This window comes from Rhinoraja longicauda, chromosome 36 (genome assembly GCF_053455715.1).
Source record: "Rhinoraja longicauda isolate Sanriku21f chromosome 36, sRhiLon1.1, whole genome shotgun sequence".
Classification (NCBI taxonomy): domain Eukaryota; kingdom Metazoa; phylum Chordata; class Chondrichthyes; order Rajiformes; family Arhynchobatidae; genus Rhinoraja; species Rhinoraja longicauda.
In genome coordinates this window covers 3,815,796-3,838,696 of record NC_135988.1, presented here as the reverse complement: position 1 = coordinate 3,838,696, position 22,901 = coordinate 3,815,796, and the positions used below count along the sequence as shown (strand labels likewise).

Below are 22,901 nucleotides of genomic sequence, written 5' to 3'. Positions count from 1 at the left end.
GACATTTTCTATGTAGCAAACACTCACAACAGGGATCATGTTTTTTTTTTAGAAACATGTTGATTGAGCAGTAAATGGCCAATTGATTGGCCAAAACATTAAGCTGCTCTTTAAAATACTGCCAGCTGATCCTTTCCCATCCTTTCAGAGAACAGCTGGATATTGGTTTAACATGTCATCTGAAAGACAGCAAAAAGCAAAATGCTGGAGGAACTCGTTGGGGCAGGCAGCATCTGTGGAAGCAGAAGCATTTTCGATGTTTCGGGCTGAGACTGTGCAATAGGAACCGAGTTCTTCCACTGATTTGTCTTTCACTCCAGATTCCAGTCTCATGTCTTCATATGAAAGACACTTTCTCGAATGTTGCAACATTCCTTCACGACCTGACTGAAGTGTCAGGCTGGATTTTGTGTGCAAGTTGCTGTGCAGTGGGCTGCATTCATCTCATTTACCAAAAACCTTGCTTGCATATCAAAATTAGATGAAACATTTCCTGTGCAGCAGAAACATTAAGCTATAATTATTCACCAAAGCAACTTGAAACTCAGTATCATTGTAAAAATGTAATAAAAGAAACGGCAGATGCTGGTTTATACCAAAGATAGACACAAAATGGAGATAGACACGGGGGCGTAGCTGTAGAGCTACTGTCTTACAGCGCCAGAGACCCGGGTTCGATCCTGAGTACGGGTGCTGCCTGTACGGAGTTTGTACGTTCTCCCCGTGACCTGCGTGGGTTTTCTCCGAGATCTTTGGTTTCTTCCTACACTCCAAAGACGTACAGGTTTGTAGGTTAATTGGCTTGGTATAAATGTAAAATTGTCTCTAGTATGCGTAGTTAATGTGCAGGGATCACTGGTCGGTGTGGACTCGGTGGGCCGAAAGGCATGTTTCCACGCTGTATCTCTAAACTAAACTAAACAAAATGCTGGAGTAACTAAGCAGATCAGGCATTATCTCTGGGGAAAATGGGTAGGTGGTGTTTCAAGTCGGGACCCTTAATCAGACTTCTTCAGTCTTAAGGGTTCCGACTCGAAAGGTCACCCATCCACTCACTGAGTCACTGCATTTCATGTCTATCATTTGAAAAATACGAGCAACTTCTGGATGAGCAGCTGGATTACTGTTTTGACCGGAACCTTTACTTGAGAACACCAAGACTCCTTAGAAGGGTCTTGACCCAAAACGTCACCCATTCCTTCTGTCCAGAAATGCTGGCTGTCCCAGAGTTACTCCAGCATTTTGTGTCTACCTTAGAAACTTCGTTTTTTTCAAAAAACGATTGACATTAACCACTGAAAAACGATCCTAGAAATAGTCATTGTATAAATGTTGCCATGAGTTTAGTCTAGTTTAGATACAGCATTGACTACGCCAACCAGCGATCGCCCATTCACACACCATTCTACACACCTTACACACTAGGCACAATGTACAGAGACCAATTACCCGACAAACCCAAAGCTCTTTGGGATGTGGGAGGAAACCGGAGCATCCAGAGGAAACCCACACAGTCACAGGAAGAATGTGCAGACACCACACAGACAGCATCAGGGGTCAGGATTGAACCCGGGTCGCTGGCGAGGTGAGACAGTGACTCTAACAGCTGTTCCACCGTGCTATTCTAACCAACTACTTTTTCCGATATGTCCCAGAATCGGTACTGAAACCCATTGGTGAATCGTCCAGACAATAATGTGCTGGAGGAGCTCAGAGGGTCATGTAGCATCTGTGGAGGGAAATAAACTGACGATCTTTCTGGTCTGGATCCTTCTTCAACCTTGACCTGAAATGTCGCCTGTCTATTCCCCTCCATAAATGCCACCAGGCCTCTGAGTTCCTTCGGCACATTGTTTTTTGTTTAAGATTCCAGCTTCTGCAGTCTCTTCTATTCCATATACTTATAGCAAAACATTATTCTCACCAAGGCCTACCTTTAGAGTATGATATCTCTCATTCTGGAGTATATTTCCAACTTCACTACATGTTCCAACTTCAAGGATCTCCTGCAGCAAAGAATAAGGAGACTTTTCTTCATTTCTTGCAAATAGCTAGAACAGCAACTCTCAATCTTGACATTTTCTAATCTTAATTTTCCCTCTGGAAAGCAATTTAATTTTTCTGCATCAACATTAAGACTTAAGTGACTGCAATGCAAGTACAAGTCCATATAATTAGCAGCTATTCTGCTGGATATCCAAGGAATGTAACAGACCATAGGAATCATATCATGCCTTTACCTTAATCACCTTTCTGGAATGGACGCCGAGACTGGGAATCCCTTGGAGGTCTTCCATTTTGGTCACAGTGTATGGCAAAGACTTTAGAATTGAAGATGCTCTTGAGAATGCCAAGTATCGCCCTTCACTCTCACTTAACTCTGCACTTTCAGCCAGAACCTTCAATGCTTCCTAAAGATCAAGACAAAAGATTCATCTCAATCCATTTTGAAATGAATAAAATTTATATAAACATATAAAATTCTTAAGGGATTGGACAGGCTAGGCGCAGGAAAAATGTTCCCGATGTTGGGGGAGTCCAGAACCAGGGGTCACAGTTTAAGAATAAGGGGTAGGCCATTTAGAACTGAGATGAGGAAAAACCTTTTTACCCACAGAGTTGTGAATCTATGGAATTCTCTGCCACAGAGGACAGTGGAGGCCAATTCACTGGATATTTTCAAGAGAGAGTTAGATTTAGCTCTTCGGGCTAACGAAATCCAGGGATATGGGGAAGAAGCAGGAACGGGGTACTGAGTTTGGATGAGTAGCCATGATCATAATGAATAGCAGTGCTGGCTTGAAGGGCCGAATGGGCTACTCTTGCACCTATTTTCTACGTTTCTATTTAGATAAGTCTGTTGCAGTATATAAGTTTTAACATGGCCAATTTTTAGCACAATGAAACTCCAGTAATCTGCTGTCAATGTGGAATTCCCAATGGTTTAATGTCTGGCTCACTGAAGACCGATGCTGACTTCCCTCTTACTGTGGCCCTGGTTCCTGTGCTGCCTTCCTCTTGCTGGGAGCCCTATTCCACATTCCCTTCTGCCCACTAGAGCCCTGGTTCCTGCCCTCTCTTGAAACTGACCTGTCTCAGTTTCCCAAGGTTCCTTGAGATTTACAAGTGCATTGTCTCACATGTTCCCTTTAAACTTGCCTGGATCATTGGAACATTTATTATTATACTATTTAAAAATATATATTAAAGTGTGAATTAGCGTAAGTTGGATTATTATTGGAATAAATCTAATAACCGAGACAATCTGCAAGTCCAACACCAAAGCCCCAGGCTTGCTAGATTCATGGAGTTGTAACATAACATTCTCAGGTATTCAAACAGCTGCTCACGTTATCCATTGCAAACATTTTGAATCAAAAGTACACTTCCTTTTTCATCTCCTTCAACAGCCACCATTCCACATGTGATCCTGACTGTGAATGTTGAGAGAGTGGGGAACTGTCTGAGCTCACATTCAGTTGCTCTCACAACTGTGTTCTCAAATGACTGAGGTATTTCACATGCATTTTCCAAAAAGTCAAGTAATGAACGTGAGCAGCACCATCATTCCTCTGAAAGTGCCAACAAGCTCTTAAATAATTCCCCCCTAAGGTTTGGGGTGAGAGAGAGTGGGCTGGGATGTCTGTTGATCATTACCGTAAATAATATGTTTTTATTCCTTAGCGTCGTCCTTCTATGACAGGAATATGAAGAAATGGGTGCCACAGTGACTGCAACGACTTCTGTCGATACCTACAAATTAAATATAATTAGCAAGCATTTAACTATTTCTTTGACAAAAGAAAACACCCCAAACCCCTCAAAAATAAAAAAAAACAGACCAATCATCAAAGAAATTTTTATTCACAAAATGCTGGAGTATCTCAGCAGGTCAGGCAGCATCTCGGGAGAGAAGGAATGGGTGATGTTTCGGGTCGAGCCATCATTAAGATAGTGACTAGCTTGAAAATGGTAAAGTGGACTTTTACTTGTAAATTCATTCATCCTTTTCTGAAGCAAGGCAGTTGCATACTAAATCAGGCAATGATCACCTATCAATGTTCTCCAGAGATGCTGCCTGAGCAGCTGAGTTACTCCAGCACTTTGTGTCTTCTAATAGAAACATAGAAAATAGGTACAGGAGGAGGCCATTCAGCCCTTCGAGCCAGCACCGCCATTCATTGTGATCATGGCTGATCGTCCACAATCAGTAACCCGTGCCTGCCTTCTCCCCATATCCCTTGATTCCACTAGCCCCCAGAGCTCTATCTAACTCTCTCTTAAATTCATCCAGTGATTTGGCCTCCACTGCCCTCTGTGGCAGAGAATTCACAACTCTCTGGGTGAAAAAATTCATTCTCACCTCAGCTTTAAATGGCCTCCCCTTTATTCTAAGACTGTGGCCCCTGGTTCTGGACTCGCCCAACATTGGGATTGGTTGGTGATTGAGCAGGCCCCTAGCTCAAATAAGAACCAATGTCTTCAGATGTATCTATGAACACTGGGGACACAAGGAACTGCAGATGTTGGAACCTTGAGCCAAAGACAAAGTTTTGGAGTAACTCAGCGGGTCAGGCAGCATCTTTGGAAGAAATGGGTAGGTGACATTGTGGGTCAGACTCTTCTTCAGTACTTTGGAATTTGTTCACTCAACTTTAAAAATCTGCTGGCCGATGTCTAAATGGGTGATCGACGATTGGAATGATTAGTACAGATAACCATAGAGGTGGGAATGGTGTCCGTTAATGCCGATTGTCTGCTTTAAAGCAAGAAAATGATTCACTCCAACCACCTAACGGTCACTCCATGAAACGATGAGTTGGTTTCAAATACAAAGTTCTTTTTAAACAACAAAATATGTATTTTTGTTACTGCAAGCTAAAAAGACTAAATGCTGTTTGTTACAAGGGTCAATCAAAGCAATTGCTTGTCAATCTCAATGGCCTCCCACAGGTTAGTTTAGTTTATTGTCACGTGTACCGAGGTACAGTGAAAAGCTTTTGTTGCCTGCTAGCCAGTCAGCGGAAAGACAATACATGATTCCAATTCAACCATTTACAGTGTGCAGATACATGATAAGGGAATAACGTTTGGTGCAAGATAAAGCCAGTACAATCCAATCAAAGATCGTCCGAGGGTCTCCAAATGCGATGGATAGTTCAGGCCTGCTCTATAGCAGTGTACCAAGCAGCCTGTGTTTTTAAAGAGACAGTGGTGGATAATTACTGTGGGGGCGCTCCGCACGCTAAAACCAACATCCGTTATACAAAGGTCCAGAAGAATGAGAACTGCAATCTATTAATTGGTAAACAATGATTTAATTTGGCATGATTCTGAAGTATTATTGCTCCTATTAACTTCCAAGAGTTGGCTTACAAATGCATCTGAGCTTTCTAGACACAGACCTGGAAGGTGGCCCTTTTATAAGTGTGGTTATATTCCACTGGTTGCCTGGAATCCACACACCTGAACTTTTCAGTCACTGTGGAAGCCTTGAAACATTGGACTGGCGCGTCTTGACAGAACGAAAACCAAAGCAAAGTTGATAAATGGCTGAGGGTGGATATTTCACAGTAACTTCAGATTTCATAGAAACATATAAAATAGGTGCAGGAGTAGGCCATTCGGCCCTTCGAGCCTGCACCGCCATTCAATATGATCATGGCTGATCATCCAACTCAGTATCCCGTACCTGCCTTCTCTCCATACCCCCTGATCCCTTTAGCCACAAGGGCCACATCTAACTCCCTCTTAAATATAGCCAATGAACTGGCCTCAACTACCTTCTGTGGCAGAGAATTCCACAGATTCACCACTCTCTGTGTGAAAAAAAACTTTCTCATCTCAGTCCTAAAAGACTTCCCCCTTATCCTTAAACTGTGACCCCCTTGTTCTGGACTTCCCCAACATCGGGAACAATCTTCCTGCATCTAGCCTGTCCAACCCCTTAAGAATTTTTAAAGTTTCTATAAGATCCCCCCTCAATCTTCTAAATTCCAGCGAGTACAAGCCCAGTCTATCCAGTCTTTCTTCATATGAAAGTCCTGCCATCCCAGGAATCAATATGGTGAACCTTCTCTGTACTCCCTCTATGGCAAGAATGTCTTTCCTCAGATTTCCCTTAACATTTCCAACATCAATAGAATTGTGGTCACGTGTATGAATGAATACATTCTTCTTGGCTTGGCCGGCACAAATATAAACAATAACCAAGGAACTTGTCCATCCAGGTACACCAGTCCATTGGATCAGGACCACTCTCCTTGACCGTAAACGTATAGTTTAGAGATACAGCACAAAAATAGGCCCTTCGGTCCAAGTCCGTGCCGACCAGCAATCCCCGCACTATCACTTTCCTACACATACACTAGGGACAATTTACATTACCAAACCTGTACGTTTTTGAAGTGTGAGTGGAAACCGAAGCACCCAGATAAAACCCACAATCTTTAGATATGTAAAAAGGAAAAGATTAGTGAAGACAAATGTAGGTCCCTTACAGTCAGAGACAGGTGAATTTATAATAGGAAACAAAGAAATGGCAAAACAGTTAAATGAGTACTTTGGTTCTGCCTTAACTAAGGAAGACGCAAACAATCTCCCAGAAATACTAGGAGACTGAGGATCTAGTGGGAGGGAGGAACTGATGGGAATCCACATTAGTCAGGAAATGGTGTTAGGTAAACTGTTGGGACTGAAGGCAGATAAGTCCCCAGGGCCTGATGGTCTGCATCCCAGAGTACTCAAGAAGGTGGCCCTAGAAATCGTGGATGCATTGGTGATCATTTTCCAAATGTTCTCTCGACTCTGGATCAGTTCCTGTGGACTGGAGGGTAGCCAATGTAACTACACTTTTTAAGAAAGGGGGAATTATAGTCCAGTTAGCCTTACAATGGTAGTGGAGAAGATGCTTGAGTTGATTGTTAAAGTTGTTATAGCAGCGCATTTGGAAAGCAGTGGCAGGATTGGTCAAAGTCAGCATGGATTTATGAAGGGGAAATCATGTTTGACTAATCTTCTGGAATTGTTTGAGGATGTAACAAGTAAAATGGATAAGGGAGAGCCAGTGGTGTATCTGGACTTTCAAAAGTATTGTGTGCAATTTTGGTTGCCTAATTTGAGGAAGGACATTCTTGCTATTGAGGGAGTGCAGCATAGGTTCACCAGGTTAATTCCTGGGATGGCAGAACTGACATACGATGAAAGATTGGGTCGACTGGGCTTGTAGGCACTGGAATTTAGAAGGATGAGAGACAACAGAATATGTAATGATAGTACTCTGTAAACAACATAATAAATGAAATACACACAAACGAACAAACAATAATAATGTTGAAAGACAACACCAATGTGCCCAAGTCTATGTAGTTCAAAGCTTATTTGAGGTTGCAGTGTATATTAGGCCAGTAGCTGAAGGGATCAGCATCTCGGTGTGCCCTCGTTCCCTGGCATCCTCACCCTTCTAATGTCCGTATCCTTCCTAAGATAGACACAAAAAGCTGGAGTAACTCAGCGGGACAGGCAGCATCTCTGGAGAGAAGGAATGGGTGACGTTTCGGGTCGAGACCCTTCTTCAGTATCCTTCCTGATGGATTCGGCAAAGGGCTTGATACAACACAAAGATGACAGGGAAGAGTGCCATCCCTGCCCCTCTCCTGGGTTGATGCAGGAGCTTTCAGTGTCCCTCCCTTTAATGTGGACTGCACTACTGATATCAGAATAGAGCCGTCAGATCCAATTCCCTCCACAATGTCCATTTTGGACAGCATATCCGTTAGGTGCACGTGCAAGGCCTGGTCCCGATTCAATCTACTCCTCTCTCCTGAACATATGTGATGGTATCCCTGAGAAACACTACGGTGTTAGAGATTTTCCTGCCAGGTACATCAAAGGTTTGTATCCAACAATCCCAGAACAGATTTGATCTGGTTGGCAATAACTTTGGACAGGATCCACAGTGATATGGTTCTCCAATTCCTGATGTATTTCTTCGCTTTGTGTTTATAACTGAGTGGGACGATGCCCTTCCTCATGGATTCTAACATGTTGCCAAACAGATACATACTATTGTTTATTTCCAGCAGGTTTATGCTCATCCAGTCCCAGAGCCAAAGACAACTTCACCCGCAAGTTGAGAGGTTTTGGGATTTGTATTCATCCCATCGGGCAGATGAGGCTCGTCAGCCTGGGAAGGCAGTCCGTCTAGGAGAGGGAAAACTCTGATATAAAACCGCCACTGCCTTGTGGCCATATCCAGTCATGGAAAAGGCTCCAGGAGTAAACCTCAAGAAAAATCCGGAGTCGGAGTCCCTAAGGCAGTTGGTCGTTGTCCACAACCTGGTTCTGGCAGCTCCTGCGATGGCGCTGGTGCCAAACTGTAACGGCTCTGCTGTTCCTTTGGATTGATCAGCGACGTGGAGAGGGGGGGACGAGCTGCATGGGCAACAGCCTGTCCTTCATATGACATTGCCCAGGCTTGCATCCGACCACACATTGACGCTGCTCTAGCCGAGGTTTGAAGCAAGCAGCCAACAACCAGGATGCATTACCCATGGTCAGCCATGACCCAGGGGGGTCTTAGCTTAGCTTAGCTTATTTCATCTCAAGTGAATGGATGAGCCGGTCAACTCATCCAGGGTCTGAAGAAAGGTCCCTACCCAAAACGTCACCGATCCATGTTCTCCAGAGATGCTGCCTTACCCGCTGATTTATTCCAGCCTTGTGTCGGACAGGCTGGTCCAGACTCTCCTGTTTGATGTGTGAAAGATCTGTAACAACGGAAGCTGTGCTATCTATGTGTTTTTTGGCCATCACACTGGCATTGTAGGATCTGCAGATCCTCAGATATATCAGTTGAGGATGTTTCTGAGCTGCCCTCTTCTTCAGGTCAAAATCCTCAACTCCCCATGTACTCATCAGGGACTGCAGCCATTCAGTGCCGAGGTCCAGCTTTTTAAACACGCAGTGAACAGGCATTCAACATTGCCTGCTCCACCAATGCCCGCTTCCAGTGAGTGTATAAAAACAAAAATGTTCAATTGTAATGTTGGGAAATCCCTGTTGCAAAGCAATACGGAAATACACTGATGTAATCATTGACCGCAACTCTTTAGAAAATATGTTCAGCATTTCAAATGCTCATCTATCAACATCAAGCTTCATTGACTTCTCTTATTCTGAATATATGGAGAAATATTACTAGTCATAGAGCCTCAGTGTGGAAATAGGCCCTTCCACCCAACTTGCCCACACCAGCCAATATCTCTCATCCACACTAGTCCAACCTGCCTGCATTTTGCCCATATCCCTCTGAACCTGCCCCATCCACGCACCTGTCTAAATGTTTCTTAAACGATAGTACCTGCAAAGTAATCTTGAAAAGATTTGATTCTATCATCTACAATGTTGGCGAGGCTGCACATTGGTTTTGATCACGCTGCTATAGGAAGGATGTTGCTAAACTGAAAACAGTGCAGAGAGGATTTATGAAGATGTTACCAGGACTAAAGGGCTTGAGCTATAGGGAGAGGTTGGGCAGGCTGGGGCTTTACTAGAGGGAGTCTAGAGATATGGAAGGGTATTGTGTGAAAACGAAAGTTCAAAGCGGACGATGATAAGGAAATGTAGAATGGTTCAATGTTAGCTGAGCGGAAGGTTAGAAAGGAGGCATACAATCAGTAACATTAATCAGGACAATAAACTGTGGGGTGGGGAGGGATGGAGAGAGAGGGAAAGCAAGGGTTACTTGAAGTAAGAGCAATCAATATTCATACTGCTGAGGGAAAGATAACTGCAGATGCTGGTTTAAATCGAAGGTAAACACAAAATGCTGGAGTAACTCAGTATAGGTTGCAACTCACTTGAGGTGCAGTAGGACATGTTCCTGGACCTTTGAGTTTGTCCATCAGCAACATTTGGTTATGGGCAGCTTCTGCAGAGGAAAGACCAGCAGACAGACTGCTTGACCTCTCACTACATTGATGGCCTTCCAGCCACTGTTGCTTCCACACGGGATCAATGTGGATACAGAGCTAGATATTGAGGGTGAACTATGTGATTATAGCTATCAACAATGACCTAATAATCATGAATCAAACCTTCCAGTTGTATTTGACAAAATATCACTAACTAGGCCCCGACCCCAAATGCTGCCTACCCGTTCCTTCCACAGATGTGGCACGGTGGCTCAGCGGTAGAGTTGCTGCCCTACAGCGCTTTCAGCGCCGGGGACGCGGGTTCAATCCTGACTACGGGTGCCTGTACGGAGTTTGTACGTTCTCCCCGTGACCTGCGTGGGTTTTCCCCAAGATCTTCAGTTTCCTCCCCCACTCCAAAGACGTACAGGTATGTAGGTTAATTGGCTTGGTTATAAATGTAAAATTGTCCTTAATGTGTGTAGGATAGTGTTAATGTGCGGGGATCACTGGTCGATGCGGACTCGACCCGAAGGGCCTAAACTAAGATGCTGCCTGACCTGCCAAGATACTCCAACATTGTGTTTTACTCAAGATTTCAGCATCTGCAGTTCCTTGCATCTCAAAAAATGAATACTTACACTTTTTAAAAATTATTAAATTGTGTTATTTCCTCGTAAATTTCCCCAGTGTGGGACAAATAAAGGAATATATTATTATCCAAGAATATTTTCATTAAATACCTGAAGTCGATGGCGATTTTCCACTTCCAGGGGTCTTCCTGCCCCCATACTCTCGGTAAACCATGCAATATCCACCAAGACGGCAGCAAGTCCAGCTCTGCAAATTCCATTCTGTTTTTCTAGCAATTCCAAAACTTCAGTGCCAGTGTTATTCTCTGCCACAACATGAGTAACCAAGTCACTGGAAGCAAGAAACAGTCAAATTCGCAAAACTCAAAACTACCCCATGTACTATTCAGAACGTGGCACAAATCAAATTCCAGTACGATCTGAAATGTTAATTGGGGTTTTTCTTGAAAACAAACTGGAAAACGTTCATCTTGTCATGAATTGATATGTGCGTTGTGAAATTAGGAGTATTCTAAAATGGCTTTCTCTGATCTTCCAACCCTTATTTGTAAATTTTCTTTCTTTAGCTGGTTTGGCTTGTGGATCCATTGCTTTGCAAACAGAGGGATGGAAAGCGGGAAGAAATCAAGGACATAAAGCAGACGAATTGGTGTGTACTGGACAAAAGTAGGCAACAGATACGTAAAGGGCTGTAGAATTATATTTATGGAAATTGAACTTAAGAATGAGTTATCTGAAAAAGTTGATAAAACATTAAAATTGAATGCTCTATTCTTAAATGCACCCAAGTTAAAGGTGACAAACACAAGGCTCAGATAAACAGAGGTTAAATCCTGTAAAATAACAATGCACTCAGAAATTATTAGTGAAAAAAAGGATTGTACAGGCAGGTAATCAAAGTAAAAAGAAATGGCCCAAAAGGAGGGGATACTCAGAGTGGAGGACTGAAAATTTGGCCCAGAGTTGGAGATTAAACTGAGGTGAAAGAGGTAAGTTTCAGAAGGAGCTGAATATGGATCAGAAGACAAGGAGTGCAAGCCAGAACCAAACAGATGGTAAACTGGAGGAAAGTGGCTGGATAAGAGTTAAAAGTTGAAGGAGATCACTTAATGAACCAATTTAAAAACAAGGCTAAATATTTTAGTTCTAATAATCTCAGAGAAGTTGCAGTCTCTAAAAGTCCATGGGGTCAGGGACAATACAAATCAAAACACTTAATCCCATAATTTACTTTACACAGCAGTGGTCTGGACTTCTACTAAGAAACAAGAGATCTAAGTCAGGTTGGCGAGTATTCTGGGACATCTTTAAATATGTGGGACTAATTGGTGGCCATTGGCCATTTCTTTTAATTTGGATTTAATTCCAAATGCAAACTGTTCTTTAACTTCATTCCAGTGATTTTAAGTACCAGCGTTGGCTAGAGACCAATAGCACAAACATATAAAATGTATTTTGGCTTATTTTCCAAAGAGTTGAGGATTACAGTTTTAAGACTTTCTAAATGTTTGTTAGATTTCATTCCTCTCATTGTGGCATTTACCCTGTTAACTGGGAGTGCTATGCAAAACAGGCCCTGTGGCAATTCCAATGCACTGCAGATGACAGAACACAGAACAATACCATTAAATCGCAAGTTAATAAATATTTAATTTTGATTCACTGCCATCAACGTTGACTCACCACTGCAATACTTCTGGTAAACTACCCAAATCACTATTAATGAGCAGGTAGCATTTGAGCCCAATCCTATCCTCACTCACTGTCTGGCAGTACACGTTTCCAGCTAGATTTCTGGATAGCAAACAGAATCAGTATTTGTTTCTTGGTAGAAACACCACAGTGACTTGGTAGATTGGATTCAATTTTGACTTGGCCAAGGATGACAGAGGGGAGTGGTAGAGAGGTGTTATGCCAACTGCAGCTCTGTGACTAGCACTGTTCTGCAGAGATCACTGCAGGTACAGCACTGGAACAAGCCTTCTGGCCCACAATGTCTGTGCTGAACATGATGCCAAGATAAATTGAAGCAAAGGCTGGCAATATTGCTGGCAACAACAGGTCCCTCCTCGTTTAACTCAATGCATTCTATGCCTAAGATAGATGGAGTAACTCAGCGGGAGAGGCAGCATCACTGGAGAGAAGGAATGGGTGATGTTTCGGGTCGAGACCCTTCTTCAGACTGCTGTGCCTGCTTTGAACAGAAGGTTGGAGCTGGAATGCCACCTGCCCCACCAGTCACGGGTGCGCCTGTGCCAACGGTTACTGAGGCGGACACAAGATCTGCTGCACCGACACTGAATTCGGGGAAAGCAACTGGTCCGGATGGAGTCCCTAGCCGCTTCCTCAGGACCTGTGCAGGTCAGTTGCATTCACAGACATCTTTAATCTTTCACTATTTCAATTTGAATTTCCCACCTGCTTCAAAACAAACACTATCATCCCGGATGGTGATGAAAAGCATACCTTAACGACCCCCGGCCAATGGCACCGACATCCACCATCACAAAGTGCTTCAGGAGACTGGTGATGTTGCATATTAACTCCAGCCTCCCAACCAGCCTCGGTCTACTGCAGTCTGCTTAGATCTACTGCAGTATGCTTACCGTTGCATCAGGTCCACAGCAGATGCTATCTCATAGGTTCATAAGTGATAGGAAGAGAATTAGGCCATTCGGCCTGTCAAGTCTACTCTGCCATTCGATCGTGGCTGATCTATCTCTCCCTCCTAACCCCACTCTCCTGACTTCCAGATCCTAAACGAATCTCTGGAACATCTAGACACCAAGTACTCCTAGTTAGACTCCTATTTATAACTGTAGCTCTGCCTTCAACACCATATTCCCATTTTATCTCATCTCCAAACTCCGGGACTCAGTCATCAGCTCCACCCTCTGTCACTGGATTCTCGACTTTCTAAACCACAGACCTCAATCAATGAAGATAGGTGACACCACCCCCTCAACGATAACTCTCAACACCAGGGCCCCTCAAGGAAGCGTTCTCAATCCCCGACTATGCTCCCTTTACACTCATGACTGTAGGCCAAATTTGGCTCCAATTCCGCCTACAGGTTTGCAGACAACACCTGTTTGGTGGGCTGAATCACAAACAATGACAAGACAGAGCACATGTAGGAGATAGAGAACTTAATGACATAGTGTCAGGACAATAAGCTCTCCCTCAATGTCCGCAAGACAAAATACCTAGTTACTGACTTCAGGAAGCATGGTGGATACATGCCCCAGTCAGATTCAATGGTGCAGATGTGGAAATGGTCGAGAACTCCAAGTTCCTTTGCGTTAATATTACCAGTGATCTATCGTGGATCAACCACATTGATGCAACAGCCAAGACGGCACTCCAACGCCTCCACTTCCTGAGGAGACTGAGCAAATTTGGCATGTCTCCAATGACCCTGACAAACTTCTCCAGATGCACCATAGAAAGCATACTGTTGGGTTGAAGGTATCACAAAATGCTGGAGTAACTCAGCAGGTCAGGCAACATCTCAGGAGAGAAGGAATGGGTGACGTTTCAGCCTGACCTGCTGAGTTACTCCAGCATTTTGTGATACCTTTGATTTGTACCAGCATCTGCAGTTATTTTCCTACACATACTGTTGGGTTGCATCACAGCTTGGTTTGGAAATAGCTCTGCCCAGGACCACAAAAAATTGCAGAGCTATGGATGTAGCCCAGGCTGTCACAGACAAGACTCCACACTATTGACACCATCTACACCTTATGCTGCTGCGAAAAAACAGTCAATTTTATCAACAACTCGTCCCAACAGGTCATTCCTTCTTCTTCCTGCTCCTGTCTGCCAAAAGCTTGAAAACATGCTCCACCAGACTCACAAATAGCTCTTCCCTCCATTATCAGGCTTCTGAACTGTCCTTCCATAAGCTAGGGTACTGTTTAATTTACCTCTACCCCATTGAGGACATCAGACATTGTCTATGGAACGGTGCACTACAATGCTGAGAACTACACCAATTAGCCAAAACATTATGACTACTGACAGGCGAAGTGAACAACATTGATTATCTTGTTACAATGGCACCTGTCAAGGGGTTGGATAAATTAGGCAGCAAGTGAACAGTCAGTTCTTGAAGTTGATGTGTTGGATGCAGGAGAAATGGGCAGGAGTAAAGACCTAAGCGACTTTGATAAGGGCCAAATTGTTATGGCCAGACGACTGGGTCAGAGCATCTCTGAAACGGCAAGGCTTGAGGGGTGCTCCCGGTCAGCAGTTGTGAGTACCTACCGACAGTGGTCCAAGGAGGGACAAACCACAAACTGGCGATAGGGTGTTGGGCGCCCAAGGCTCATCGATGCGCGAGGGCAACGAAGGCTATCCCGTCTGGTCCGAACCGACAGAAGGTCGACGGTGGCACAAGTCACAGAAAATTTTAATAGTGGTCACGGGAGGAATAATATATTCCTTTATTTGTCCCACACCGGACAAATGTGTCACAATAAAATGCCCCGCATATATCCTTTAAACTTTGCCCCTCTCACCTTAAAGCTCTACCCACTAGTCTTTAACATTTCTATCCTGGGGAAAAAGCTTCTGACTGTCTACCCCATCTACGCTTCACATAATTTTATATACTTCTATCAGATCTCCACTCAACCTCTGGCATTCTGGAGAAAACGGTGTACGTTTGTCCAACCACTCCTTGTCGCTAATTCCCCCTAATCCAGACGGAATTCTGGTAAACCTCTTTTGCACCCTCTCCAACGCCTCCACATCCTTCCTGTAAAGGGGCGACTACAACTACATGCAATATTCTAAATGCGGCCTAACCAAACTCTTGTTAAGGTGCATCATGACTTCTTGACTCTCGTACTCAGTGCCCTGACCAAGGATGGCAAGCATATCATACCCCTCCTTTACCACTCTATCTACTTCTGTTGCCACTTTCAGGGACCTATAGACCTGCACCCCAAGATCTCTCTGCATATCAAAGTAAATAGGGTGGTAAAGAAGGCAAACAACATACTTTCCTTCATCAGTCAAGCATTAGGTATAAAAGTCAGGAGGTCATGTTGCAACTGGACAAATCTTTGATTAGGCAACATTTGGAGTATTGTGTGCAGTTCTGGTTGCTGTATCATAGGAAGGATGTGGAGGCTCTGGTGAAGGTGTAAAAAAGGGTCAACCGGATGTTGCCTAGATTGGAGACTAATAGCTACAAGGAGAGATAGGACAGATTTGGACTGTTTTCTCTGGGGTGTCTGAGGCAGAGAGGGGCGATGTTGTATCTATATACTAAAACTCTCGTTTGTTATCTTGTTTGTGACTGAACTTCAGCCAAAGCGGTACACGATAGCGCGACAATTTTAGGCCCACCTTACTCACCATTGTCACTTTAGTGTTAATGCAAGTAGTTTTATTGAAATCGCTGTTATATTTTTAAAGTTATTCACATTTAAAAGTTTAAAAGGAGAGGAGGGGAGGGGGGAGTGGGGAGTGGGGAGAAGGGAGAGGGGATGAGAAGAGAGGGGAGGGGAGGGGAGGACAGGGTGCTGCACCAATGCAGGAGAGGTTTGGGCCCAACGGGTCCACTTTGTCTAGTAACTATTTAAAATTATCAGTAGCAGAGAGGGTGTATAGTCAGAGTCTATTGAGGGTAGAAATGTCAAATACACAGCACTGAGCAATACAATATATAGGGTAACAGCTGAAAAGTGAGGAGGAAGGTTTATAGGAGATGTGCATTGTAAAGGGATGCGAAGAGTCTGAAGAAGGGTCTCGACCCAAAATATCACCTATTCCTTTTCTCCGGAGATGCTGCCTGACCCGCTGAGTTACTCCACCATTTTGTGTCTATCTTCTGTGTAAAGTAATTGTTCACCCCCACTCCACCCCCAAAGAGTGGAATGCACTGTCAGTGCAGGGGCCGAAAGAAGTTACAAAAGCAACGTTTTAAGAGGCAACTTGCATTGCCACTTGTTTAAGAGGCATTTAGACAGGTACATGTACAGGCAGGGGATGGAGAGATATAGGCCACAGATACAGGCAGATGAGATGAGTTTAATTTGGAATCGTGTTTGACACAGACATCATGGGCCTAAGTGCATGTCTCTGTTCTGTCGTGCTCTATGTTCCATCTATCCACATTTCCCTCTCTTAATGAGAAATGGATGGAACACATTTTCAAAACATTTTCACACGTTTGCAAAATTTCCACTAGTCATGAAGAAACCCTAAAACCGACTTCTTACACTGTATGGCTGAGTTGCTCAGCATTTACTTTGTAAATGTATGGCCCCGTTCAATAACTGGAATTGCTTTAAAAGGAGCAATAAGAAATTGCATGGGTTTTTCAGTATGACTGAATACAGGGCACTAATATATGGAAATGGCTCCTGCTCAATCATATTGCACCATCAATACTCAAATTCTCAGGCCTGTAACAGTATTACAATTATATCCTGGGCCTCCCCCATTGTCAGGGAGAGGCCCAACGCAAATTGGAGGAACAACACCGCATATTTCGCTTGAGTAGCTTACAATAGACAATAGACAATAGACAATAGGTGCAGGAGTAGGCCATTCGGCCCTTCGAGCCAGCACCACCATTCAATGTGATCATGGCTGATCATTCTCAATCAGTACCCCGTTCCTGCTTTCTCCCCATACCCCCTGACTCCGCTATCCTTAAGAGCTCTATCTAGCTCTCTCTTGAATGTATTCAGAGAATTGGCCTCCACTGCCCTCTGAGGCAGAGAATTCCACAGATTCACAATTCTCTGACTAAAAAAGTTTTTCCTCATCTCTGTTCTAAATGGCCTACCCCTTATTCTTAAACTGCGGCCCCTGGTTCTGGACTCCCCCAACATTGGGAACATGTTTCCTGCCTCTAACGTGTCCAACCCCTTAATAATCTTATACGTTTCGATAAGATCCCCTCTCATCCTTCTAAATTCCAGTGTATACAAACCTAGTCGCTCCAGTCTTTCAACATATGACAGTCCCACCATTCCGGGAATTAACCTACAGCGGTATGAATATTGATTTCTCTGACTTCAAGTAACCCTTGCTTTCCCTCTCTCTCCATCCCTTCCCCACCCGATTTCTCAGACTAGTACCGTCCTTCTGATTAATTTTGCTGATTGTATGCCTCCTTGTCATCTTCCCCTCAGCTAACAATGAACCATTCTACATTTTCTTATCATCGTCCGCTTTGATCTGTCGTTTTCACACCTCTATATTTCCTCTCCCCTGACTCAGTCCGAAGAAAGGTCTCGACCAGAAACGTTACCCATTCCTCTCCAGAGATGCTGCCTATCCTGCTGAGTTACTCCAGCATTTTGCGTCTATCTTCAGAGTAAACCAGCATCTGCAGTTCCTTCCTACATTGTATTACAATTGTCCACCTCATGGTCCAATCAATTCAAAATTTGGGCACAGAAGTATAGAATAACAACAAACCTTTTCTATCTTTAGGATGCTGGCTTAAATTGAAGATAGACACAAAATGCTGGAGTAACTCAGCGGGTCAGGCAGCATCTTCAGACTGAAGGAAGGGTCTCAACCCGAAACGTCACCCATTCCTCCTCTCCCGAGATGCTGCCTGACTCGCTGAGTTACTCCAGCATTTTGTGTCTACCTTTTCTATCTTTGTCAGCATTACAGAAAGAATATATTGCAGAAACATTTCTGTGTTTCACATGTGTTCAACAAGTCATAAGATGTTCATGCCCTTTGCGTCATGTTATGTCACACTTTGCAACATGCTGCAGCATGTCTATGACTTCCAATTTCTCAATATTTCATTTCCCTTATTCCCGCGGCAGTGCGGTGAATCTTGCAACACTGGATTGAAAGCCTGGCCAAGTTGCCTTTTCCTCCATGATAGTAAACTGCTTTTAGTTTACAAACTGCTTTCATGATTGTAGGCCAAACAATTTTCAATAAGAGAATGCAAAATCACAGAATGAGTTTATTGTTATTGATGGTGCAATATGATTGATAGGAGCAGAATTAGGCCATTCGACCCATCAAGTCTACCCTGCCATTCAATCATGGCTGATCTATCTCTCCCTTCCAACCCCATTCTCCTGCCTTCTCCCCATAACCCCTGGCACCCATCAAGAATCTATCTATGACTCCCTTAAAAAATATCCATTGACGGCCTTCACAGCCTTTTGTGGGGAAAAAAATCACAGATTCACACCCTCTGACTAAAGAAATTCCTCCTCATCGCCTTCCTGAAGGAACGTCCTTTAATTCTGAGGCGACGACCTCTAGTCCTCGACTCTCCAACTAGTGGAAACATCCTCGCCACATCCAAGGTTTACACCATAAAAAACACAGAAGCCTCATCTTCCTTTGGTAAACTCTAAGCTACTTCTGTACGAACTCATACGCTACTGCGCTACGCTTTAGCCAGATTCTGATGGTCTTCCATTCCCTTTGTATATTGATTTCAAAATTTGCCTTAATCTTTCTTTATCTTGCTTTTTTCAGCTCTGCAACCCTATTTATATCTCCAGGTCAAAATACAAAGTGTTCGAATAACTCAGAGGGTCAGGGGGAAAAAGACAAATGAAGACGTGTCCCGACCCAAAACGTCATCTGTATATTCCCTCACAGATGCTGCCTGAGTTACTTCAACACTTTGTGTTTTGCTCAAGATTTGAGCATCTGCAGTTCCTTGTATCTCAATATCTCCAGGTCACCTGGACCACCAACTGACATTTAATCATTGGAAGACCTTCATACTATTATCCAGCAAATGCCATCCTAAACCTTTCCATTTTTGCTTCTCTGCATCTGTAAGTTTTCCTCCAAAACACCATATGCCTTGGAAAATACGTCTTTGGTTGTTGGGTCAAAATCCTTGATCACCCATCCAAGACCCTTCACCAGGACTGTACTAACTTTGAAAGTGTTACTCACTGCTACCTTCATAAGGCCAATTAAGCCTGGACAATAAACCCTCATGGCCTGGAAATTTAAAAAAAATTCAAATAAATAAAGAAAACACTGGAAATATTAATGGCAGTAAGCTGCAGTATTTTCTGCATTTTCTGTTTTTATTTCAGATTTCCAGCAACTGGAAGATTTTGCTTTGGTTCAAAAAAACATCCAACCTGCTTAAACATATGCTATAGATAGACACAAAAAGCTGGAGTAACTCAGCGGGACAGGCAGCATCTCTGGAGAGAAAGAATGGGTGACGTTTCGGGTCCTTCTCTCCGGAGATGCTGCCTGTCCTGCTGAGTTACTCCAGCTTTTTGTGTCTATCTTCGGTTTAGACCAGCATCTGCAGTTTCTTGTTAAACATATGCTATTGTCTCATGCAAAAGAAAAGTACTTAATATTTGCTTCTTCCGCACATGGCCCATCTCACAAAACAGTTGGTATTTCATTAGGAACAAGGAATTGCAGGTGCTGGTTTACAACAAAAAAAGAGTGCTGGCGTCGCTCAGTGGGTCAGGCAGCATATCTGGAGAACATGGTTCAATGGTGCTTTTTTTATGGTCTCATGTGCAAATTGCTAACACTGGGAAATTATTTTCCTTACGAGCAGTCCAGGGGAGTATTGCCATACCCCCGAATGGCAAATGTACGAAAACAGTCTACAGGTCCCACATGCAAGAGGCACCATGTTTTGGCGCCATTTCCAAAGTCCACGCTCTCGGCATCATAAGTGGTGTCTGTTCCAGGCAAGTCCCAGGCCACTGCAGGCCTACAGCCATCTCCTTCATTGGACGGCGCACATCCCTCTCCTCGCCCGTCCATCTTTGTTCCAAGGGCTGCCTCCCGCAGCCAACCATGAGGGCGCAGTAGGCCAGACCCCGGTCCCCTCTCCTCTCCTACTGACCCTGCTCCTCGCCCGTCCTCGCTGGCTCAATCCTCCCGGTCTCTGGTCTCCGGCGGACAAGCAGGGGCCGGCACGGTGGCCTCCCCTTTCCAGGCCGGCGGTCCGCCAGGTCCAATGAGCAGGGGACCAGCTTGTTCCTGGACTCCGCTTGGCCGCAGGGGGCCGACTTGCCGGGCTCCCCCCGAAGCCTCAATCCGCCGGACCTTCAGGTGACGGTTCATGTTGGGACCCTTCTCCAGCCTAACAGAGGTGCTGCCTCGCCAACTAAATTACACCAGCACTAGGTGTCTTGTTTTTTGGCATTTCATTTCATTAGTCCCAAGTTGTGTTAAATTGACTGTTAAGCTTATTTAAAGTTTGTCAGATTCTGGAGGCACGTACAACTCCAGCCCACTCACCTCATCTGCTCTTCCACGCGAAACCCCTTTTTCCAAGCGAGCTCTGTCAGGAACCTTCTCCTGCTTGACCCCATCCTCCTCTCCACCAGAAATACACCAACGTCACCAAACTTGACCTTCTTGCCAACAGGGCTGTTTCCACCCAAAGAGCCGTCGTATACGGTAGACACCGCTGCATCTTTACACCTCTTCTTACGAGGCATCAGCGCCATGGTTGCGGGCAAGACAAGGGAACCTGAGAGAGAAAATGGTAGGACAGCAGTTAACATGAAAACAAGGATAGCAACTGGGTCAATATCTGGAGTGAAACTTAACCAGATAAAGTTTTATTTGTTAAACTTAACTCCTGATTTTGGCCGTTGCCCTTCATGTTTCCTTCGATCAAATTCCACATTATAGTTATTCAACTTAACTTTTCTACTTTGCCGCATCTGTTTCCTTGTCAACTACGTTAATTAACATGGCGAAGGTCAGGGGGTAACATTTAGCAGATCGAACAGGCCAATTACTGGGGAAATATGGTGTCAACATGGAGTCAATGTCCTGAGTGAAATTTGAGATCAAAGTTGACAAGGAAACACAGAAAATAGGTGCAGGAGTAGGCCATTTGGCCTTTCGAGCCAGCACTGCCATTCAATATGATCATAGCAGATCATCCAGAATCAGCAGACACAAAATGCTGGAGTAACTCAGCGGGTCAGGCAGCATCTCTCGGGAGAAGGAATGGGTGACGGTTCGGGTCGAGACCCTTCTTCAGACTGAAGTGAAGTCAGGTGACAGTCTGAAGAAGGGTCTCGACCCGAAACGTCACCCATTCCTTCTCTCCTGAGATGCTGCCTGACCCGCTGAGTTACTCCAGCATTTCGTGTCTACCTTCTGAATTTCTTATTGGATTTACTTCTATCTCATAATATTGAAGAAGGGTCCCGAACTGAACAGTTGCCTGTCCATGTCTCTACACGGATGCTGCCTGACCCGCTGAGTTACTCCAGCATTTTGTGTCTCCCTTCGATTTGAACCAGCATCTGTAGTTATTTTCCTACACGTCCAGAATCAGTACCCCCGGTCCTGCTTTCTCCCCATATCCCTTGATTCCTAAGAGCTATATCTAACTCTCCCTTGAATACATCCAGTGATTTGGCCTCCACTGCCTTCTGTGGCAGAGAATTCCACAGATTCACAACTCTCTGGGTGGAAAAGCTTCACCTCATCTCAGTCCTGAATGGCCTCCCCCTTTATTCTCACACTGTGTGATGATCCCTGGTTCTGGACTCCCCCAATAGAGGGGGGGGAGGGACGACGACGACATTTTTCCTGGATATAAAATTGAACAGAAAAGATTTAACAGAAAGGTCACACATTTAACACACAAATTAAAAAAAAAAAAAATTATTGTAAAAATTTAATTATTGTAAATTTAAATTTAAATATTGTAAATGTGGAATTAGATCGCGGGAAACGTGAGGGAAAACGGCCAAACTCAGGAGTTGAGTTTAACAAATGAAACTTGACAATTATAAAAAGGAAAGAGAGGAGGGGGAGGGGGAGGGGGAGGGGGGAGGGGGGAGGGGGGAGGGGGAGGGGGAGGGGGAGGGGGTGCATTGAGGAGAAGGAGCGGTGTACCGGGGAAGGTGAGCCGGTGTGCGGCCTCCTCCTCAGGGCGAGGGGGTTAAAGCGAGCCCGGGGACGGCAGGCCCGGCGCAGGCCGCAGGCGGGGAGGCTGGAGAAGGGACGCGCCTGCAGGGCGGGCTCGGGCACGCGCACGCGCACGCGCACGGGCTCCGGCACGCACACGCGCACGGCGAGCGCGCTCCCGCCGCTTCCCTCCCTCCCTCCGCGGGCGTGCACGCGCCTCACCTGGGCACGCCCCTCTCTCCCTCTCTCCCTCTCTCCCTCTCTCCCTCTCTCCCTCTCTCCCTCTCTCCCTCTCTCCCTCTCTCCCTCTCTCCCTCTCTCCCTCTCTCCCTCTCTCCCTCTCTCCCTCTCTCCCTCTCTCCCTCTCTCCCTCTCTCCCTCTCTCCCTCTCTCCCTCTCTCCCTCTCTCCCTCTCTCCCTCTCTCCCTCTCTCCCTCTCTTCCTCCCCCTCTCTCCCCCTCTCTCCCCCTCCCCCTCTCTCCCCCTCTCTCCCCCTCCTCACTCCCTCCCCCTCTCTCCT

The 22,901-nt window shown here is 44.8% G+C and overlaps 1 protein-coding gene across 1 annotated transcript in view; it reads right to left on the bottom strand.

The window, feature by feature from the left end:
* Nucleotides 1-22,520, bottom strand: part of polm (polymerase (DNA directed), mu) — a 44,361-nt gene extending 21,841 nt beyond the window's left edge. The window contains exons 1-6 of the mRNA XM_078428710.1: nucleotides 22,370-22,520; nucleotides 20,747-20,981; nucleotides 10,658-10,838; nucleotides 3,658-3,753; nucleotides 2,241-2,411; nucleotides 1,935-2,006 (exon numbers count right to left, since the gene is read on the bottom strand). Of these exons, the coding sequence (XP_078284836.1) occupies nucleotides 1,935-2,006; nucleotides 2,241-2,411; nucleotides 3,658-3,753; nucleotides 10,658-10,838; nucleotides 20,747-20,958 (732 nt within the window). The 5' untranslated portion in view covers nucleotides 20,959-20,981; nucleotides 22,370-22,520. The remainder of the gene's footprint in view (nucleotides 1-1,934; nucleotides 2,007-2,240; nucleotides 2,412-3,657; nucleotides 3,754-10,657; nucleotides 10,839-20,746; nucleotides 20,982-22,369) is intronic.
* Between the last annotated feature and the right edge of the window lie 381 nt (nucleotides 22,521-22,901).